Raw genomic sequence first — 17,017 nt, forward strand, 5'->3', positions numbered from 1 at the left:
TAATAGTAAACTCCTAAATATTAAAACTATTAAAACTATTAACTTTATAAAATAAAAGGAAATTGAGGAGGATTAAAATATAGCGTTATAGGGAAGGGAAGATCGCTAGTATTATTACCCTAACTTATCCTTTAATTATAATATAATTTATTAATAATTATTTTTAATTCCATTAAATTACAATAATAACGGATATTACAGATCCTCGTTTAACGAATATCAGGGTAATTTATAATCGTATTAGAAAGGCTTATTATACGAATATCGCAATTCCTTATTAGGAAACGGATATCGAGGTTCATTCCGTAAATATAATAGCCTATTATCCGGATAGCGTAGCAGTTTATTTAACCGAGGCTAGCGTTGTTAAAATTATCTATACTAATATATTTATTATCAATACATTAAATTTAGGCTAGAACGTAATAGTATTTATTTTATTAAGGATAAGCGTAAAATTTATTAGGAGATGGACGAGCTAGATTCTAAAGGAGAATATTTTAAGGGATAAGGATTCGAAGAAATTAGTTAAAATTATAATTCGGGGGAGGAAGAAGTTTTCTTAATTATTAATTCGTTAATTAGAAGTAATGTATTAATAAATATTCCTATTAGTACTACTAGATCTAATATTAATCCCGGTTCTACTTATCTATTATCGTATAATATAAGTTAGCGAATATATAAAAAGTATTACGAGGTTTTCCCTATACACAGTAAAATGTTCACCTACGTTTATACTAATTTATATACCGAACTAAGGCTACTAAATTCGGGACCCGAACCTAATTAACCGAAGCCTAGTAAATTGGGTTAATTACTACCGCGATCTAACTATTAAAATTATAATTCGGTAGGCTTTATAATAAATAGTATTTAATATAATAAGATAGTTAAAATTTTTAAAATAGTAGAATAGGTCAATAAAGGTCCTATAAACCCATTTAATAACCCTATATAATATAATTATTTTTAAATAAATATTCGCCTAGAACTAAATAGTAATAAATATACTATTTGTATAGATACTAATTGTTCTAACATTTTAATCGACGAGTAATAGATTAATAAAAGTCTAAATATAAAATTTAATAATTTAAAAACGAAATTATTCGATATTATTAATAATTAAATAATTCTTATTAAATAAACAACGTTCAACCTATTTATTAAAAGTACTATTAATAATCGCCTTATACGCTAAGTATTTATATTGACCGCGTAGGTTATTAAAAGACTAGCCGCTAGACTACTATTAGGAATTTAATAAACCTAGCTAAATTAAATTATTATTAATTCGTTAGTAAATACTATACGAATTCTAATATATAGTAATATAATTATATTAACTAGTTGTATAGCTAAGTTAATTCGTCGAAGAGTATTAGTAATGTGCAATATAATTATTCTACCGTATTTTAAACGTTTTATTCCCGTCGACTTCGCGTATATCGCTAATAAATTACTAGCAGGCGTTCCAAAAGAGTACATCTTTAAAGCTAGGCATTCCTACGCCCGAAATTATCTCCTTAATATAAAAACCCCCAAATTCGTAAATATTATTAATACTACTAATAAACTAATACGTATTTATTAGTCCTAGTGAATAGGCACTATTAAGAATTTCGATAGTAATGGCTACCGGGCTATTTCGTTCAAATAAACCTAAGCGCTATTAGCCGTGGCAAAAGTTTAACCCGGTAAAGAATTCACATTCACCGCAAACCTCGAAAATATTATATTAACCCTTAATACAATAATTACATTTAATAAAATAATTATTCTAACGACTAATAACGTCCCCGATCGCAAATTTACTAAAGAAGACGTATTGAAATTCTTCTACAAATTATTAAAACGACGTTTATCCTTTAATATTAATAAAGACGAAGATATTCTAGAAATTAAATTTATTTACAGAATTAAAATTTATAATTGCAACCCGGTATATACATAATATATTAAAGTTTTGCTCGATAAATATAACGTCTATAATAGATATAGTATAGTGAAAATAGACGAGGGCGATATGTTTCGGGTTGACTTCGTTGAAAATTGGTATAAGTAAAAAGTCTTATTTAAATTTTACTAATTTAGCATTTAAGATCGTTAATTCTTTGATAAAATATTAGATAAAATATATAAAGATAGTAAATTCGAATAGATATATAGGGTAACGCTATTCGATTATCCCTACTTTATCGTTTAGTATACTATAAACAGCATCCGAAAAGGGCGTATTATTATTAATCTACGACTATTAAACTGTATAACTATCGGCGACTTGTACCTACTACTAACCTAGGACTCTATAATCGCTAGAATAAGAAGCAAGAATTTTACTAATTATTTCGACGGCTTAATATTCTTCTACTAAATCGGTATTTACCTACCCTATTAAAATAGAATAATTTTAATTAGTCCGAGGGGATTAGAGCGATCGAACGTCGCGCTAATAGGCTATAAAAATTCGCTAGCTTATATATAACGGTTTATCGACCGAAAATTCTATTTATATTGTACGTTCGCAACGGGATATATTGATAATATTATTATATTTAGCGATACGGCCGAGGATTACTTAAAATACTTGGAAATTATCCTTAAATTATTTCGAAAAATCAACCTTAATATAGTAGTAAAAAAGTCCTTCGTTGCGTATCTATCGGTACGCCTACTAGGTTACCGTATAAATAGATTAAGTATAGCCACTACTACCGACTATATCGCTACTATACGGAATATCTAACAATTAACCGACCTAGCATTGCTAAAATATTATATTAGCTTAGTTAACTTCCTAAAAAGATTTATTCCTTAGTTTATTTAAAAAATCGGTCCTTTAGAAAAAAGGAAAGCTAAATTTATTAAAGTTAATAAAAAGGATAGTAAAATACTAAAGAAGAAATCCCTAGTAATAAGAAAAACGTTTACTAATATATTAAACTTCATACTAACAGACTTTAAAAAAGAAGTTTTTACTATTCTATAGGATTAATTAACGAAAGAAATAGTAGTCTTTCACTATTATTTAAGTAGAGTTATATTTTTCAAAATCGATACTTTAAAAAGATAGGGTTTTAATATTATAGTCTTTTATATTAATAGCGATTAGTAGGACGGCAAATTTATTCCTATTTATAAAATCTAATTTATTCTCTTTTATAATAAACGGTTATCCGCTATTAAAAAGAATTATTAGTTAATAGAATTAGAAACAACCTGTTTGGTTTAGGCTTGCCGATCCCTCCGCCAATTAGTACAATCCTATACCAAACCTATTATCGTCTTAATAGACTATTACGCCCTTATTAACATAGTTAAGTAAACCAACTTAAATACTACTGACTTTATAAAATTAAATTCGAAACTTATTATTATTTTTATATATTTATTTTAATTTAACCTCGATATCTATTATATACTAGGAAAGGTCAATATTATCCCGGACATTTTATCTAGATTGCCCGGCGTTGAAACTAAGCTATAGCTAAACGTTAGCGAATTCGATAATATTTAGAAAGACGCTACTTATACGATCTACATCTATATAAACGAAGATACGAGAATGAAATTTATTGCCGACTATAAAAAAGATAAATATTATACTATTATTATACGCAAATTAAAGGAATATAATAATCGTAGCGCAAAATTCGGTTTTAATACCGATAAACGATTTCCCTTTTAATTAAAAGATAAGTTATTATACTACTTCCCTCGCATTAGGAAATTAAAATTGTACGTTCCCGCCAATATTATACACAATATACTCGCCTTCGTATATAATAAACACTATTACTTCGGCCCTATAAGAATAATGTAAGAATTGGAAGGACTTTATTTTCCCTATATAATAAAAGCCTTAAAACGATACGTAGAGTATTACTTATAATATTTAAAATCTAGGACGGATCGCAAAGCCGTCCCCGGATAGATAAAACTTATAAAATTACAATTAGTACCTTTCTATACGGTTTATATAAACTTCGTTATTAATCTTCCTAATTAATTTAGCTAATTAATAGTATAGGGTGGAGAATATTATAATACGCTTATAATTATTATATACAACTTTAATAAAAAGACTTTATTAATCCCCAGCCGAATAAATTATACTATAAAATAATAGGCCGAACGTCTTATTACTATATTCCTATTATACAATTAGGGCCTATTCCGGGTATTAATTACCGACTAGGATTTTAAATTTTTGTTTGTAATTTAAAAGGAGGTCTTCCTAAAATTCAATGTAATAATCTACTATACTACTATATAAAACTCGAAGTCCAATAACTAAGTTGAATAGTATAATTAGGAAGTTAAAATTATTATCCGGTATTATATTATAAAGAATCCTAATATTCCTTAATTAAATATTTTCCCCGCCCTATAATACAATTTTAATAATAATCTATTAATACTATTAAACTATACTCTTAATAAAATTATAATAGGTTTTAAATTAAATATAACGCTCAATTTATTTAAACTAATAAATTACCAAAATAACAATTTCAATACAGTTTAATATTTATACTATCGCAAAGTAATTAAAACTATTAATTAAGTAGCAATAAAATATAAATTAATATTTAATAAAGGTTATTAACTTCTCTAATTTACTAAAAGAGATAAGGTGATATTATAATTATATAAAGGCTATACTCAACTAGGTATTAAATTATATAAATACGCCGACTAACGAATTAGACTATTTAAAGTTAAATGAAAAATCGACGACTTGGTATATAAATTCGAATTGCTACCTATATAGAGGATTCACCCGGTTATTTCTATAAATTACTTGAAAGAATACCCCTATAGTAAAGACCTATTTCACCGCGAAGAATAACTAGGCGAACGCATTATAGTCAAAGGTGATATTAATAATTAATAATTATATAAAGTAGAGAAAATTATAGATTAAAAGATTTTATAGTATAGGGGCAAGCTATTGATTGAATATTGGGTGAAATATAAAGGTTATAGTATAGAATATAATAAATAATATCCGCGAGGTGGCTTATATATTAATAGATTAATAAAGAATGCTTAAAATTTCGTACGGGATTACGAAAAATTATATCCTATTAATCCTAAACTATTTACTTATACAAATAAACTATACTTAATACTAAACGAAATAGTAGAAATTAATTAAATTCCTAAATCTAATATTATTATCGCTATCCTATTAAAAAAAAGCAAACGGGGCGAAATATTAAATACTATATTATTAATAATATCGATTGAACCCTTAATTATTTTAGAGAAAATAAAAAGGTGCGTCGCTGCTATTAAATCCTTTTTTTCACTTCCTTACCCCTTTTCCTAAATCTCTATTCCCTAATTAATACCAATTTCGACATTACCATCGCCCATTCAACGCTCCTTTAACTAGTACTATACGCACTAATTCAATAATTAATCAATTATATTTCAAATTATCGCTATAATCCACCGTTATAACTAACGCTATACACCTCAAATTAACACCCAATTAATTATATTTCAACCTACTATTACCATAGCCTTAACCGCTTATAACGCAACGTATACCAATCTAATCGCCTACCTTATAGCGGTATAAAACAAAGCCGGCCCTATCTAAGATAAACTACCTTCTAATAAACGTATTAATAAACCTAAAGCCGCGGGCACTAATAATACTCTAATTCATTATATAGAGCAAACAATCGGTAACGTACTTTCGAACAATAAAAAGGCCAACGTTATAACAGTATTAAATAAGTATAGCGTTTATAGGCGTATTTCCAATAATAATTATTATAACCGTAATTATTAAACTTTTAATATAATTACCAAGGCTAGAGGTATTAATAAGGTAATTACAATTATTAAAGGCTTTTACGCAATTAATTATATAATAATAAAAGCCGTATACTTTACTATCGCCACTATCAATCCTAATAAGAAGGTAAATTAATATACGCGTATAAGAAATGTAGGATTAGATTCGATAATCCGTAAAGATAGTGAACGTTTCTACTAGTTAAATCTATCTATAATTATCGTACTATAGGACGGCGGAATAATCACCCCCGTCTAGGAAACTATAAGACGAATATTTAACTATATTATTAACAAGGTAGTTAAATTATTAAACGAACGTAGGCCCTACGTAATTATTGGCCGAAATGAATTGAAACTCAAAGTATATAGAGTAATAACAATATATATAAAAAACATAGGGCTCCTTAATAACTAATATATAAATGTCTCCGAACTATACCGTAATTAGCTTAGATAGTACTAGCTAAATCTACTAGCCAATATCGCCTAAACTACATTGTCGACTACTACCGCCACGCTCCCGATTATTTTAACTATATTATTGACTACTACCGCTACGCCCTTAATTATAATAGTTATACTGTTAATTATTATATTTATACCCGACGCTAATTAAATAATTATTATTATAGATAATAGTAACTACAATATTAATATGCCGGTTAACCTCCTAACCGTCTTTATATAAATCCTACTGAATTTATTCGCCCTTAACGTATTTAAATAACTGATTACCGCTACCTTAATTATCCCTAAGCGTACAGCCGAAATTCCCGCCGAAGGATTAATTAAGAAATAGAAAAAACGCGAAGTATTTTAGGAATAATTGGACATAATAACTACTAAGTTTAATAAGGTTACGGAAAGATTCGATATAATAATAACTAGGATAACCGAATAATTTAATTAATATAATACTCTATTTATAAAGTATAATAATTTAGAAGGTACTATAATTATATTATAAGCGTCGAATTATTACTATACTTAATTTTTTAGGTTAGTTTATAATATACCTACTAGTGCCCTAGATGGATTAAATATATAAATAAACATTAGGGCAGCCGTAGTTAGATCCTTCTAGTAACTAATACTAGAGCTAATATTCTAATTACTATAGGTAATAAAAGCCGTTTGGGACAACCTCTACCTTTTTAAATTAGATAACACAATTAGCCCTGTTAATAGTAAATAATACGTTTGTAATATTTATTATTAGGGATTGTAGCGATTTGTATATATTAAGGAAGGCCCGTAGGGCGGGTTTAAGAAACCTATTAATATAGAAAGCGCCCTTATCGCTTATAATAATAGTTATAACGAATTAACAATTCGTTAAAATACGCCTAAAGATAATATAGACGAATAGAAATTCTTATTAGAAGATTAATACCCGCCGGGTATTAATAAATGGGGGTTTATACTATATATTTAACGTTGTAATTATTTTTCTTATTTCCTTTCTTTCTCTTTAATTTTTAACTATATGGGGTAGACCGAGACTAACTAAAACGATAATAAATCTCTATTAAGGAGGAATCGTAAATTAACTAATAGGTAACTCTAGATTGGTTCGAACCGTTTACTACCTATACTACTATTTTATAGTCTTCTTTCTTTTTATTCTACTACAATACTAGGTAAGGCTGTTAGTTGTGTACCCCGACTATTTTTTAATTTTTATATATACTTAATATAATAATTATAATAATTATTAATTAGGGAGGGGGTATTATAAGACGTTAACCCTACCTTAGTTGGGACGATTAATAACCGGTAGGTAAGATATGCTAGCGGACCTAGGCAGGGTATAAAACCCAACTTAGGGAAAGCTTCGACGTAGTTAGATTTTTAGTTAGAATAATAATAATTATATTATTTTGCATGCCTGCAAGCCGTTTATCTTATAATAACCCTCTATAAAAACCCCTCTATATATAATTGTAAATAGTTATAAGCGTATAACCTTCTATAAAAATCCTACTAAACAACCCTATATATAATTGTAAACCTAGCTATAAGTATATAACCCTTTATAAAAACCCCCCTATATATAATTGTAAACAGTTATAAACGTATAACCCTCTATAAAAATCCTATTAAATAACCCTATATACAATTACAAACCTAGTTATAGGTATATAACCTTCTATAAAAATCCTACTAAACAACCCTATACACGGTCGCAAACCCAGCTATAGGCATATAACCCTCTATAAGAATCCTACTAAATAACCCTATATATAATTGTAAACCCGGTTATAAGTATATAACCCTCTATAAGAATCCTACTATATAACCCTATATATAGTCGTAGACCTAGCTACAAGTATATAACCCTTTATAAGAACCCCCCTATATATAATCGTAGACGGTTATAAGCGTATAACCCTCTATAAAAATCCTACTATACGACCCTATACCCGGTCGTACCTACTTTAATTAATTGCTCTTACCTTAATTAATTACTCTTACTTTAACCGGTCGCTTTTACCTTCTCTTATATACCCTACAACTTTAGGTTTAGGGAAGGTATAAGTAAATAAGCTAAATTACGACTTTTCAATTCCCGTAAAATTATTTAGTATAGGAAATTTTAAAAATCGATTTACAACTACCAAACTCAACCCTACTATAGAACTTTTTTAAAATAAATATTAAGTAAGTAAAAAACTATTTCTTTAACTATATTAACTACTTTTATTAGTAAATAAAATACTAATTTCGAATATAGGGTAGGTAAGGTACTTTCTCTTGGCTAAATTGGCTAGCTTTTCTTATATATATAAGTAGTATAATAGTTTATTTAAATATAGGGTAGGGAATATAGGGTAGGTAAGGCACTTTCTCTCGGCTAAATTAACTAACTTTTCTTATATATATAAGTAGTATAATAATTCATTTAAATACAGGGTAGGGAATGCAGGGTAGGTAAGGCACTTTCTTTTAACCAAATTAGCTAGCTTTTCTTATATAGTATAGTAGTTAATTTAAATACAAAGTAGGTAAGACACTTTCTCTCGGCTAAATTAGCTAGCTTTTCTTATATATATAAATAATATAATAGTTAATTTAAATATAAAGTAAGTAAGGCACTTTCTCTTAGCCAAATTAGCTAGCTTTTCTTATATAGTATAGTAATTAATTTAAATACAGGGTAGGTAAGACACTTTCTCTCGGCCAAATTGGCCAGCTTTTCTTATATAGTATAATAGTTAATTTAAATGCAGGGTAGGTAATATAGGGTAGGTAAAGTACTTTCTTTCGGCCAAGTTGGCCAGCTTTTTTTATATATATAAGTAGTATAATAGTTAATTTAAATACAAGGTAGGTAAGGTACTTTCTTTCGACTAAGTTAGTTAGCTTTTTATATATATATAAGTAGTATAATAATTAATTTAAATGCAGGGTAGGTAAGGCACTTTCTCTCGGCCAAATTAGCCAGCTTTTCTTATATAGTATAATAGTTAATTTAAATATAGGGTAGGTAATATAGGGTAGGTAAGGTACTTTCTTTCAACTAAATTGGCTAGCTTTTTTTATATATATAAGTAGTATAATAATTAATTTGAATACAGGGTAGGTAAAGTACTTTCTCTCGGTTAAATTAGTTAACTTTTTATATATATATAAGTAGTATAATAGTTAATTTAAATATAAGGTAGATAAAGTAGTTTTTCTTAACAAAGTTAGTTAATATATAAATAACATAATAGTTAACTTATATATTAAGTAGTAGAATTAAATATATAAAATATTAGTAAGTTTTTATGAAACTTATATGTAAAACTAAGTAGTTAAAATTGAAAGTAAATAAAAATAAAAAAGAAAAGTTCTCTTTTTATAAAAACTTTTTAAATTATTTTTTATTATTATCTATATAATTCAAATTATATACTTTTATAATTGTCTTTAATATATTTTATATATTCTAAGAAAAAAAAGAGTATAAAGAAGTATTTATATTATAAAATATATATATATATATAGTTCTAGGATAATAAAAGTCTTAATTTCTAAAAAAAGAAAAGAAAAAAAAAACCACAAACTAAATCGAACCCACAACCTTAACATCAAACAGCCAATATATCAACTACTATACTATACCTATTATAAAATATTATTACTTATCTTATCTATATATTCCTCCTACCCTAATTTCCGAAACTCTCTTTACCTCTTATTTTTTTCAAAAACTTATTTTTATCCTTTACTACCCCCTTTATCTTATCCTTATCCCTTATTACTACTCTTATTTTATCTTCATTCCTTATTACCTAATACGTCTATCCACTATACGAAAATTTTCAAAAACGCGAAGATAAAACAAACGTGTCATATATTTCCAAAAATGAAAAAGACTGGATTTTTAAATCTTAACCCTTTATAGTAGTTAGTGCACGAGAATAGCCACATTACGCCTTACGCACGCGCCAGCGTGCGTGGGTCTGACTTGCGCTTGGTGTGGGTGGATTCAAAAGGTACGTCTCATTTTGTCTTCTGGATACCTAATACCGACCAGGGCACGATGAACAACATTCCATGCGCATGAACATACCTCTATGCATTTCAATCGAGTACATTCTACATACGCGCGTCGTGTAGCCAACAACAACCACAGATCGGCTCTGGGCGCAGTGTCAAGTGCCCAGCAGTCAGCACACACACGAGCGGGTGCGGGGAAGCTATTCCCTTTTCGGCCCCTGCCGATCACTGGCTGCGAGAGACGGGAAGGAACCTGGGGTTCCGTGTTTGGCTGGGGGAGTGCGGAGCCGAGACCAAACATCACCATTTCGAGAACAACTGATGATCACCAACTTGAATCGGACGGTCCAAGTGAGGTAGTTATCACCAAAAAAGTCTGCTGATCCGGCTGCCTTTTGCTAATGCTTTTTCCAGTACTCTAGAGTCGAACAGGGGCTAACCTGAGGGACAGCAGTCAACAGTCACGGGCAACCGACATCCCCTCACATCCCGTTTGGGCCAAATCAAGCATGGCCAGACTCCAAAAGAACTTGAAAGCTGCCAGCTCAACCTCGACGGCTTTTCGGAAACACGCAGCGCCCAGCACATAGCACTAGTCAGGCGAGAATAGTGGTGGCTCTATAGTCGCCCCAAGGGCACCCGATCGGTCCTGGGCTCCGCTTTCCATGGATGCGGTCCGCTGGTGTGGAAACTGGAAACGGTCGAGCTAAAATCAGACTGCCATCCGTTTTGGTGCGGCTCGGGGCGTCGTTCTCCGAAAACCCCATCCGCATCAAGCATGGCAGAGGCTATCGCGGACCCTCCAATCAACAGCACTCGCCTCTGTCTGCTATACCCAACCTTAATCGGCTCATTTCAGGTGCGGTTCTGGGGACCTGGGGAAGTTAGCGCCGCCAAAACCAAGGCCAAGACGACGCCGTTGCAACGTCGACAAAGTGTCTGTCCGCATGTCTCGTGGTCCAGAGACCAACCCATCATCCCCATCCACCGGCTTCGGCCTCGCGCTTGCCCCCCTTCGCAAGCCAAGATGATTATGCCGCCGGCCCCGTTTCCCTTAACGTGAGACTACGCACGCTAAGGACCTTCGCAAAGCCTGGCGCGCGCGCTGAGATCCTCCACACGCCTGGAGGCCAGCTCGGGAGATGGGAGCGACACTTCCGCTTGAGGATCGTGGTTGTGACGGGCCGTGAGCCGAACTCACAATGTCCTTGGTCGCCTTTCCCTCTGATCTACTGACCTTGTCGAAATCCGGCCAGGCAATCCTCCCGCAAAGCCGACCGCACCTCGGAGCCTGGCACGCCTTCACGAAACTGGCGTGGCAAACGAACCATGGGGTGCTCTACGAGGCATCAACATCTATATAATCTGGGGATTCGGCACCTCTTCAGACTCCTTTAGTTCGATCTCGCAATCATCATCCTCAAGCACGCCGTTCAGCCTCATCCTCACCATGCTCGCCAAGTTCGCTGCCCTTGCGGCCCTTGTGGCCTCTGCCAACGCCCAGGCTGCTTGCTCTCTCACTGCCGAAACCCATCCCTCCCTCAACTGGTCCAAGTGCACTTCCTCCGGATGCACCAACGTCGCCGGATCCATCACTGTTGATGCCAACTGGCGCTGGACTCACATTACTTCCGGTAGCACCAACTGCTACAGCGGCAACAAGTGGGACACCTCCCTCTGCAGCACCAACACCGATTGCGCGACCAAGTGCTGCGTTGATGGTGCTGAGTACTCTTCTACCTATGGTATTCAGACCAGCGGCAACTCGCTCAGCCTCCAGTTCGTCACCAAGGGCTCGTACTCGACCAACATTGGTTCCCGTACTTACCTTATGAACGGTGCCGATGCCTACCAGGGTTCGTGCTCATCTCTCCCCATCCCTTGAAAACCTAGAGGCTAACAGACACTGCGCCTAGGCTTCGAGCTCCTCGGCAACGAGTTCACCTTCGATGTCGATGTGTCCGGCACCGGCTGCGGTCTTAACGGCGCCCTCTACTTCGTCTCCATGGATCTTGATGGTGGCAAGGCCAAGTACACCAACAACAAGGCTGGTGCCAAGTACGGTACCGGTTACTGCGACGCTCAGTGCCCCCGTGATCTCAAGTACATCAACGGTGTCGCCAACGTTGAGGGCTGGACCCCCTCCACCAACGATGCTAACGCTGGTATTGGTAACCACGGTACTTGCTGCTCTGAGATGGATATCTGGTTCGTTTGCCCATTCCTCTTTCACCATCAGTATCACAGGTAACTGACTCCCACCCAAGGGAAGCGAACAAGGTCTCTACAGCGTTCACCCCGCACCCTTGCACTACCATCGAACAGCACATGTGCGAGGGTGACTCCTGCGGTGGTACCTATTCCGACGACCGCTATGGCGGTACTTGCGATGCCGATGGTTGCGACTTCAACAGCTACCGCATGGGCAACACCACCTTCTACGGTGAGGGCAAAACTGTCGATACCAGCTCCAAGTTCACCGTTGTCACTCAGTTCATCAAGGACTCCGCTGGCGATCTTGCTGAGATCAAGCGCTTCTACGTCCAGAACGGCAAAGTCATTGAGAACTCTCAGTCCAACATTGATGGAGTTTCTGGCAACTCCATCACCCAGTCTTTCTGCAATGCTCAGAAGACTGCTTTCGGCGACATCGATGACTTCAACAAGAAGGGTGGCCTGAAGCAGATGGGCAAGGCCCTTGCCAAGCCCATGGTCCTCGTCATGTCCATCTGGGACGACCATGCCGCCAACATGCTCTGGCTCGACTCCACCTACCCTGTCGAGGGTGGCAGCCCCGGTGCTTACCGTGGCGAGTGCCCTACCACCTCGGGTGTCCCCGCTGAGGTCGAGGCCAATGCTCCCAACTCCAAGGTCATCTTCTCCAACATCAAGTTCGGCCCCATCGGCTCTACCTTTAGCGGCGGCTCTTCCGGCACCCCTCCTTCCAACCCCTCGAGTTCCGTCAAGCCCGTCACCTCCACTGCTAAGCCTTCTTCCACCTCTACTGCCTCCAACCCCAGCGGCACCGGTGCTGCTCACTGGGCTCAGTGCGGTGGTATCGGCTTCTCTGGCCCCACCACTTGCCAGAGCCCTTACACTTGCCAAAAGATCAACGACTATTACTCCCAGTGCGTGTAAATCACTAGCCTGCATGGGTAACCTTTTGATCGGCCAGTTATTATCGGCAGCATGGTGAACCTCGACTGCGAACAAAAATGATCGGGATAACCAGGGCGTCAAAAGGATTAACGTTTGAGAAATGATAATGGGCAGACGCAAAACAGAGGGTTCCACAGTACCTCAACTTCAAGTACATATTACGTGTATTGCATTCTTCTATCATCTTGTACATAGCTCCGCCTCAATGACCTTTGGATCATTGACATTATATATTTGACCATCTGTTCATATACTTGTTGCCCTTTGTCTTGTGACGTTTGCAATACAATCGATGTTTTTTTCATACTACTTTCGGTTGACACACTATAAGAGCATGACATTCGTAGTATGACAACGACAAAACAACACAGTTGAAGATAGTTTAAAATATTCATTGTTCTTTCTCAAGAGATCCCGGCCGGCAAACATATCCACCGTGCTATTGATGTAAGACCATTGGTCATAATTTGCAGGCCACACCCAGGCACGCGAGGCTTCTCTCAAAACCCTGAATGGGTCCCTCTCCACAGCTCCACAACAACAAAAATTTTGTCGTGCTTTTATCAAGCCAACTTCCGGATCCTCTGAACAACCAAGGAAGGAAATCCATACTTGTAAAATCGGGTATGGTGTAGCGGTAACATCGTTGACTCTCACTTTCCCACAGAAAGTGTCTGCCTTCTCAACAGCCCCGGGTTCGACTCCCGGTATCCGAGTGATAACGATCAACTCATCATGTACTTCCTCTTTTTTAGCATCTTTTTTTTTTCTGCCATTTTGTTCGCTTGGTGTTTTCTCTCGAGTTCTTTTCTTACTCTTCTTTATTACCCCTTTGCTCCTTTCCCAAGTTTCGCGAGTTAGTTCGTGAAAATTACTCAGGGAAACAGCATCCAGCTCCAGATAACTAGAGGTAGTGTCATGCGGGGGACCAGAAGGAACTAACGTCGGTGACGACCAGCGAATCCCAAGTTTTATATGTTTTTTCCACTTTTCACCTTAGTAAAGGGTTACTCGCACCCCTAAACGTTCGTTTCTAACACGCTCAGAAAAACAAACAAACAAAAAAAAAAAAAAAAAAAAAAAAAAAAAAAAAAAAGGAAAAAAAAAAAGATTCATAAGTTTTATAAGGAATATATACTGATCTTCTAAAGCTTGAACGTATTTCACTGCCTCTCTCAATTCGCCAAAGCGTCACCTTCCATCCCACCCACTACCGCCTCCAGCTGAGCTCCGAGAAAGAGCAAAGCGATACCACCAAGAACGCTAACCGTTGCCAAGCCTGTTAACTCCCCATCCTCCCATTACAGCCTGAGACAACCGTAAGCGGGCGTGTATTACTAACAGGGCGTTCTTGGCACAAAGTACTCGGCTCTTTTCTCCTCCGTCTCTGCGACTGTCACGACCGTGTGGCTTGGTACTGAACAAATCAGAGGGCGAGAAAAACGCCACTTGTAGCCCGGTGGAGTTCATCGGGAGAACTCCAGACTCTTGTGTCGTAGAGGTGTTGAGAGTTGGGCGATGGCTTCAACTTTAACTCGATCCAAGCCCTGTATTTGGCGTACGTACAGTGACAGTCAGAAAATACTGTCACCCCTTAGCCTATTAGATATGTGGGGGAGGGTGACAGTGTTTTTTGATTATGAGTTTACCTGAACCGCTTTGGGAATGGAGGGCTGAGGATCTAGTGGTGGTAGCTTTAATAGGGAGGAGAGGTGGTAACAGTGTTGCTCCGCTCCGAGAAGATAGAACAGGTGGTTGAAGTCAGTCTGGGTTTTTGATATAAACCCACGGTCAACTCGAAGGAAAGTTGAAGAAGACACTTCTTTTCTTCATCGCAGCAGCTTCATCTCATCATCCTTTATTGCCCTCGCAACACACCCCGAGCACAATATCCCAGAACACACACTTCAAGTCAAGTCCAACATTTATCTCCAACCCTCAGTTCCCTCCAACAACACTCGTCTCTCAACTACAATGTCCACCTCCACCTCCACTCAAACCAGCAAATCAATCCTCTTCATCTCCGCCACAGGCGGTATCGCCCTCGCAACCCTTCGCAGGTGTCTCGCCTCTTCCAACTCTTCCAACTCTTCCAGCCAGCCAAACCAGCCACTAAACCATCCATCCCTCACCATAACCGTCCTCGCCTGTTCTCTCTCCCGCCTCCAATCCCTCCTCACACCAACCGAGCTCTCCTCCCCTTCGCTACGCATCATCCAAGGCAACGCCCACTCCTCTTCCGACCTTGTTCCGCTTCTCACCCATCCCTCCGACCGAACGACGCTGGTCGATATCGTGATCACTTCCATCGGCGGCAAACCTGATCTGAAGAAGCTAGGCATCGACGATCCGCACGTCTGCGAAACTGGTGCTCGTGCGCTGCTTTCCGCGCTGGACCAAGTCCGCCGGGCTTCCCTCCATGTCCCCAACAAAGCTTCGGTTTGTGGAAACAGCTCTTCAAGCAGGGAAGGGGAAGCAAAGAGAAAACAACCCTACATAATCACCCTCAGCGCCGCCGGCGCCTCTACCGTCCACAGGGATTACCCCCTCCCTCTCTACCCGCTCTATGCGCTCCTTCTCAGAAACCCCCTCAAGGACAAGAGGGCTATGGAGAGCGTTTTTGTAGAGAGTGACGAAGAGAGATGGACGGTGGTTAGGCCTAGTATGTTGACTGATGGGCCAGAAATTGGGCTGGAAAAAGTCAGGATTGGAGTGGAAGATTTGCGAAGAAAAAAGCTGGAGGGCGAAAGGGTGGTTGGGTATACGATTTCCAGAGAGGATACCGGGGTTTGGATCTTTGAGAGGCTGGTGGTTGGTGATGATGGGGAGAAGTATCTGGGGAAGGCGTTGACAGTTACTTACTAAAGTAGACTTTGGAGTTGGAAGTGGAAGTGGAAGTGGAAATAATGGATTGGATTGGAAGTAATGAGTTGGTTGACTTGGAAGTTGACTGTAGACCGTGGAGGGTTATGGGATTTGAGTCGGATCTGGTGGGTCGATTGTTGGCTGTGTGTTTCTTTTTTTTTTTCTTTTTTTCTTTTTTTTTTGTGGATCTGCCGTTCCGTTGGCCTGTATCTTCTCTCGAGTTCCCTTTATTCCTTCTTTGTTTCTCCTGCTCGTTTCTTAGGTTCGCCAGTTTGTCCGGTAAAAGTTCCAAGGGAAAGAGTACTCAGCCCTATATAGGTAGAGGTACCTTATATTATACGGGGGACCAGAAGGAACTCACAAGAGAAACAAGAAAAAAATCGAAAAGAGAAAAAAATTAAACAACATACAACACCTAGGATTCGCCGGTCGTCACCAACCTAACTACTAGCCAGGCTACTTCTCCTTTTCTTCTCTCGTCCTAATATTAGTAGCCGCTATAACCGTAGTAAATTTCCTTCCATTGAGACTATCATAAAGAAGGAAAGGCATTGTCAATATGCCAAACGAACATGGTCACCCTAAGTACCTATGCTCCTTCTTTTCTCTTGTTTAAACAGAAAAATTGTCACTTGCAAAGTCGACAGTCGCACCTGTATCATGCGGGTTTGCCCGCTGAGAACTAATGCTG

General features: G+C 36.8%; 2 protein-coding genes and 1 non-coding gene across 3 annotated transcripts; all 3 read left to right on the forward strand.

The window, feature by feature from the left end:
• Positions 1-11,080: 11,080 nt before the first annotated feature.
• Positions 11,081-13,440, forward strand: B0T23DRAFT_408228 (glycosyl hydrolase family 7-domain-containing protein; the record flags this gene model as incomplete). The annotated part of the gene is made up of 4 exons (XM_062839276.1): positions 11,081-11,237; positions 11,559-12,158; positions 12,219-12,510; positions 12,570-13,440. The coding sequence occupies 4 exons, from the start codon at positions 11,081-11,083 to the stop codon at positions 13,438-13,440; spliced, it is 1,920 nt and encodes a 639-aa protein (XP_062688942.1).
• Positions 13,441-14,081: 641 nt separating this feature from the next.
• On the forward strand, positions 14,082-14,177 carry B0T23DRAFT_t364. The gene has a single exon. It is a non-coding gene; the product is annotated as a tRNA-Glu (tRNA).
• Positions 14,178-15,016: 839 nt separating this feature from the next.
• Positions 15,017-16,508, forward strand: B0T23DRAFT_389714 (uncharacterized protein). Its single transcript, XM_062837826.1, has one exon. It carries the CDS (start codon positions 15,436-15,438, stop codon positions 16,324-16,326), a length of 891 nt encoding a protein of 296 aa, XP_062688943.1. The 5' UTR covers positions 15,017-15,435; the 3' UTR covers positions 16,327-16,508.
• Positions 16,509-17,017: the final 509 nt, after the last annotated feature.

This window comes from Neurospora hispaniola (assembly GCF_033458365.1).
Source record: "Neurospora hispaniola strain FGSC 10403 chromosome Unknown B0T23scaffold_9, whole genome shotgun sequence".
Lineage (NCBI taxonomy): Eukaryota > Fungi > Ascomycota > Sordariomycetes > Sordariales > Sordariaceae > Neurospora > Neurospora hispaniola.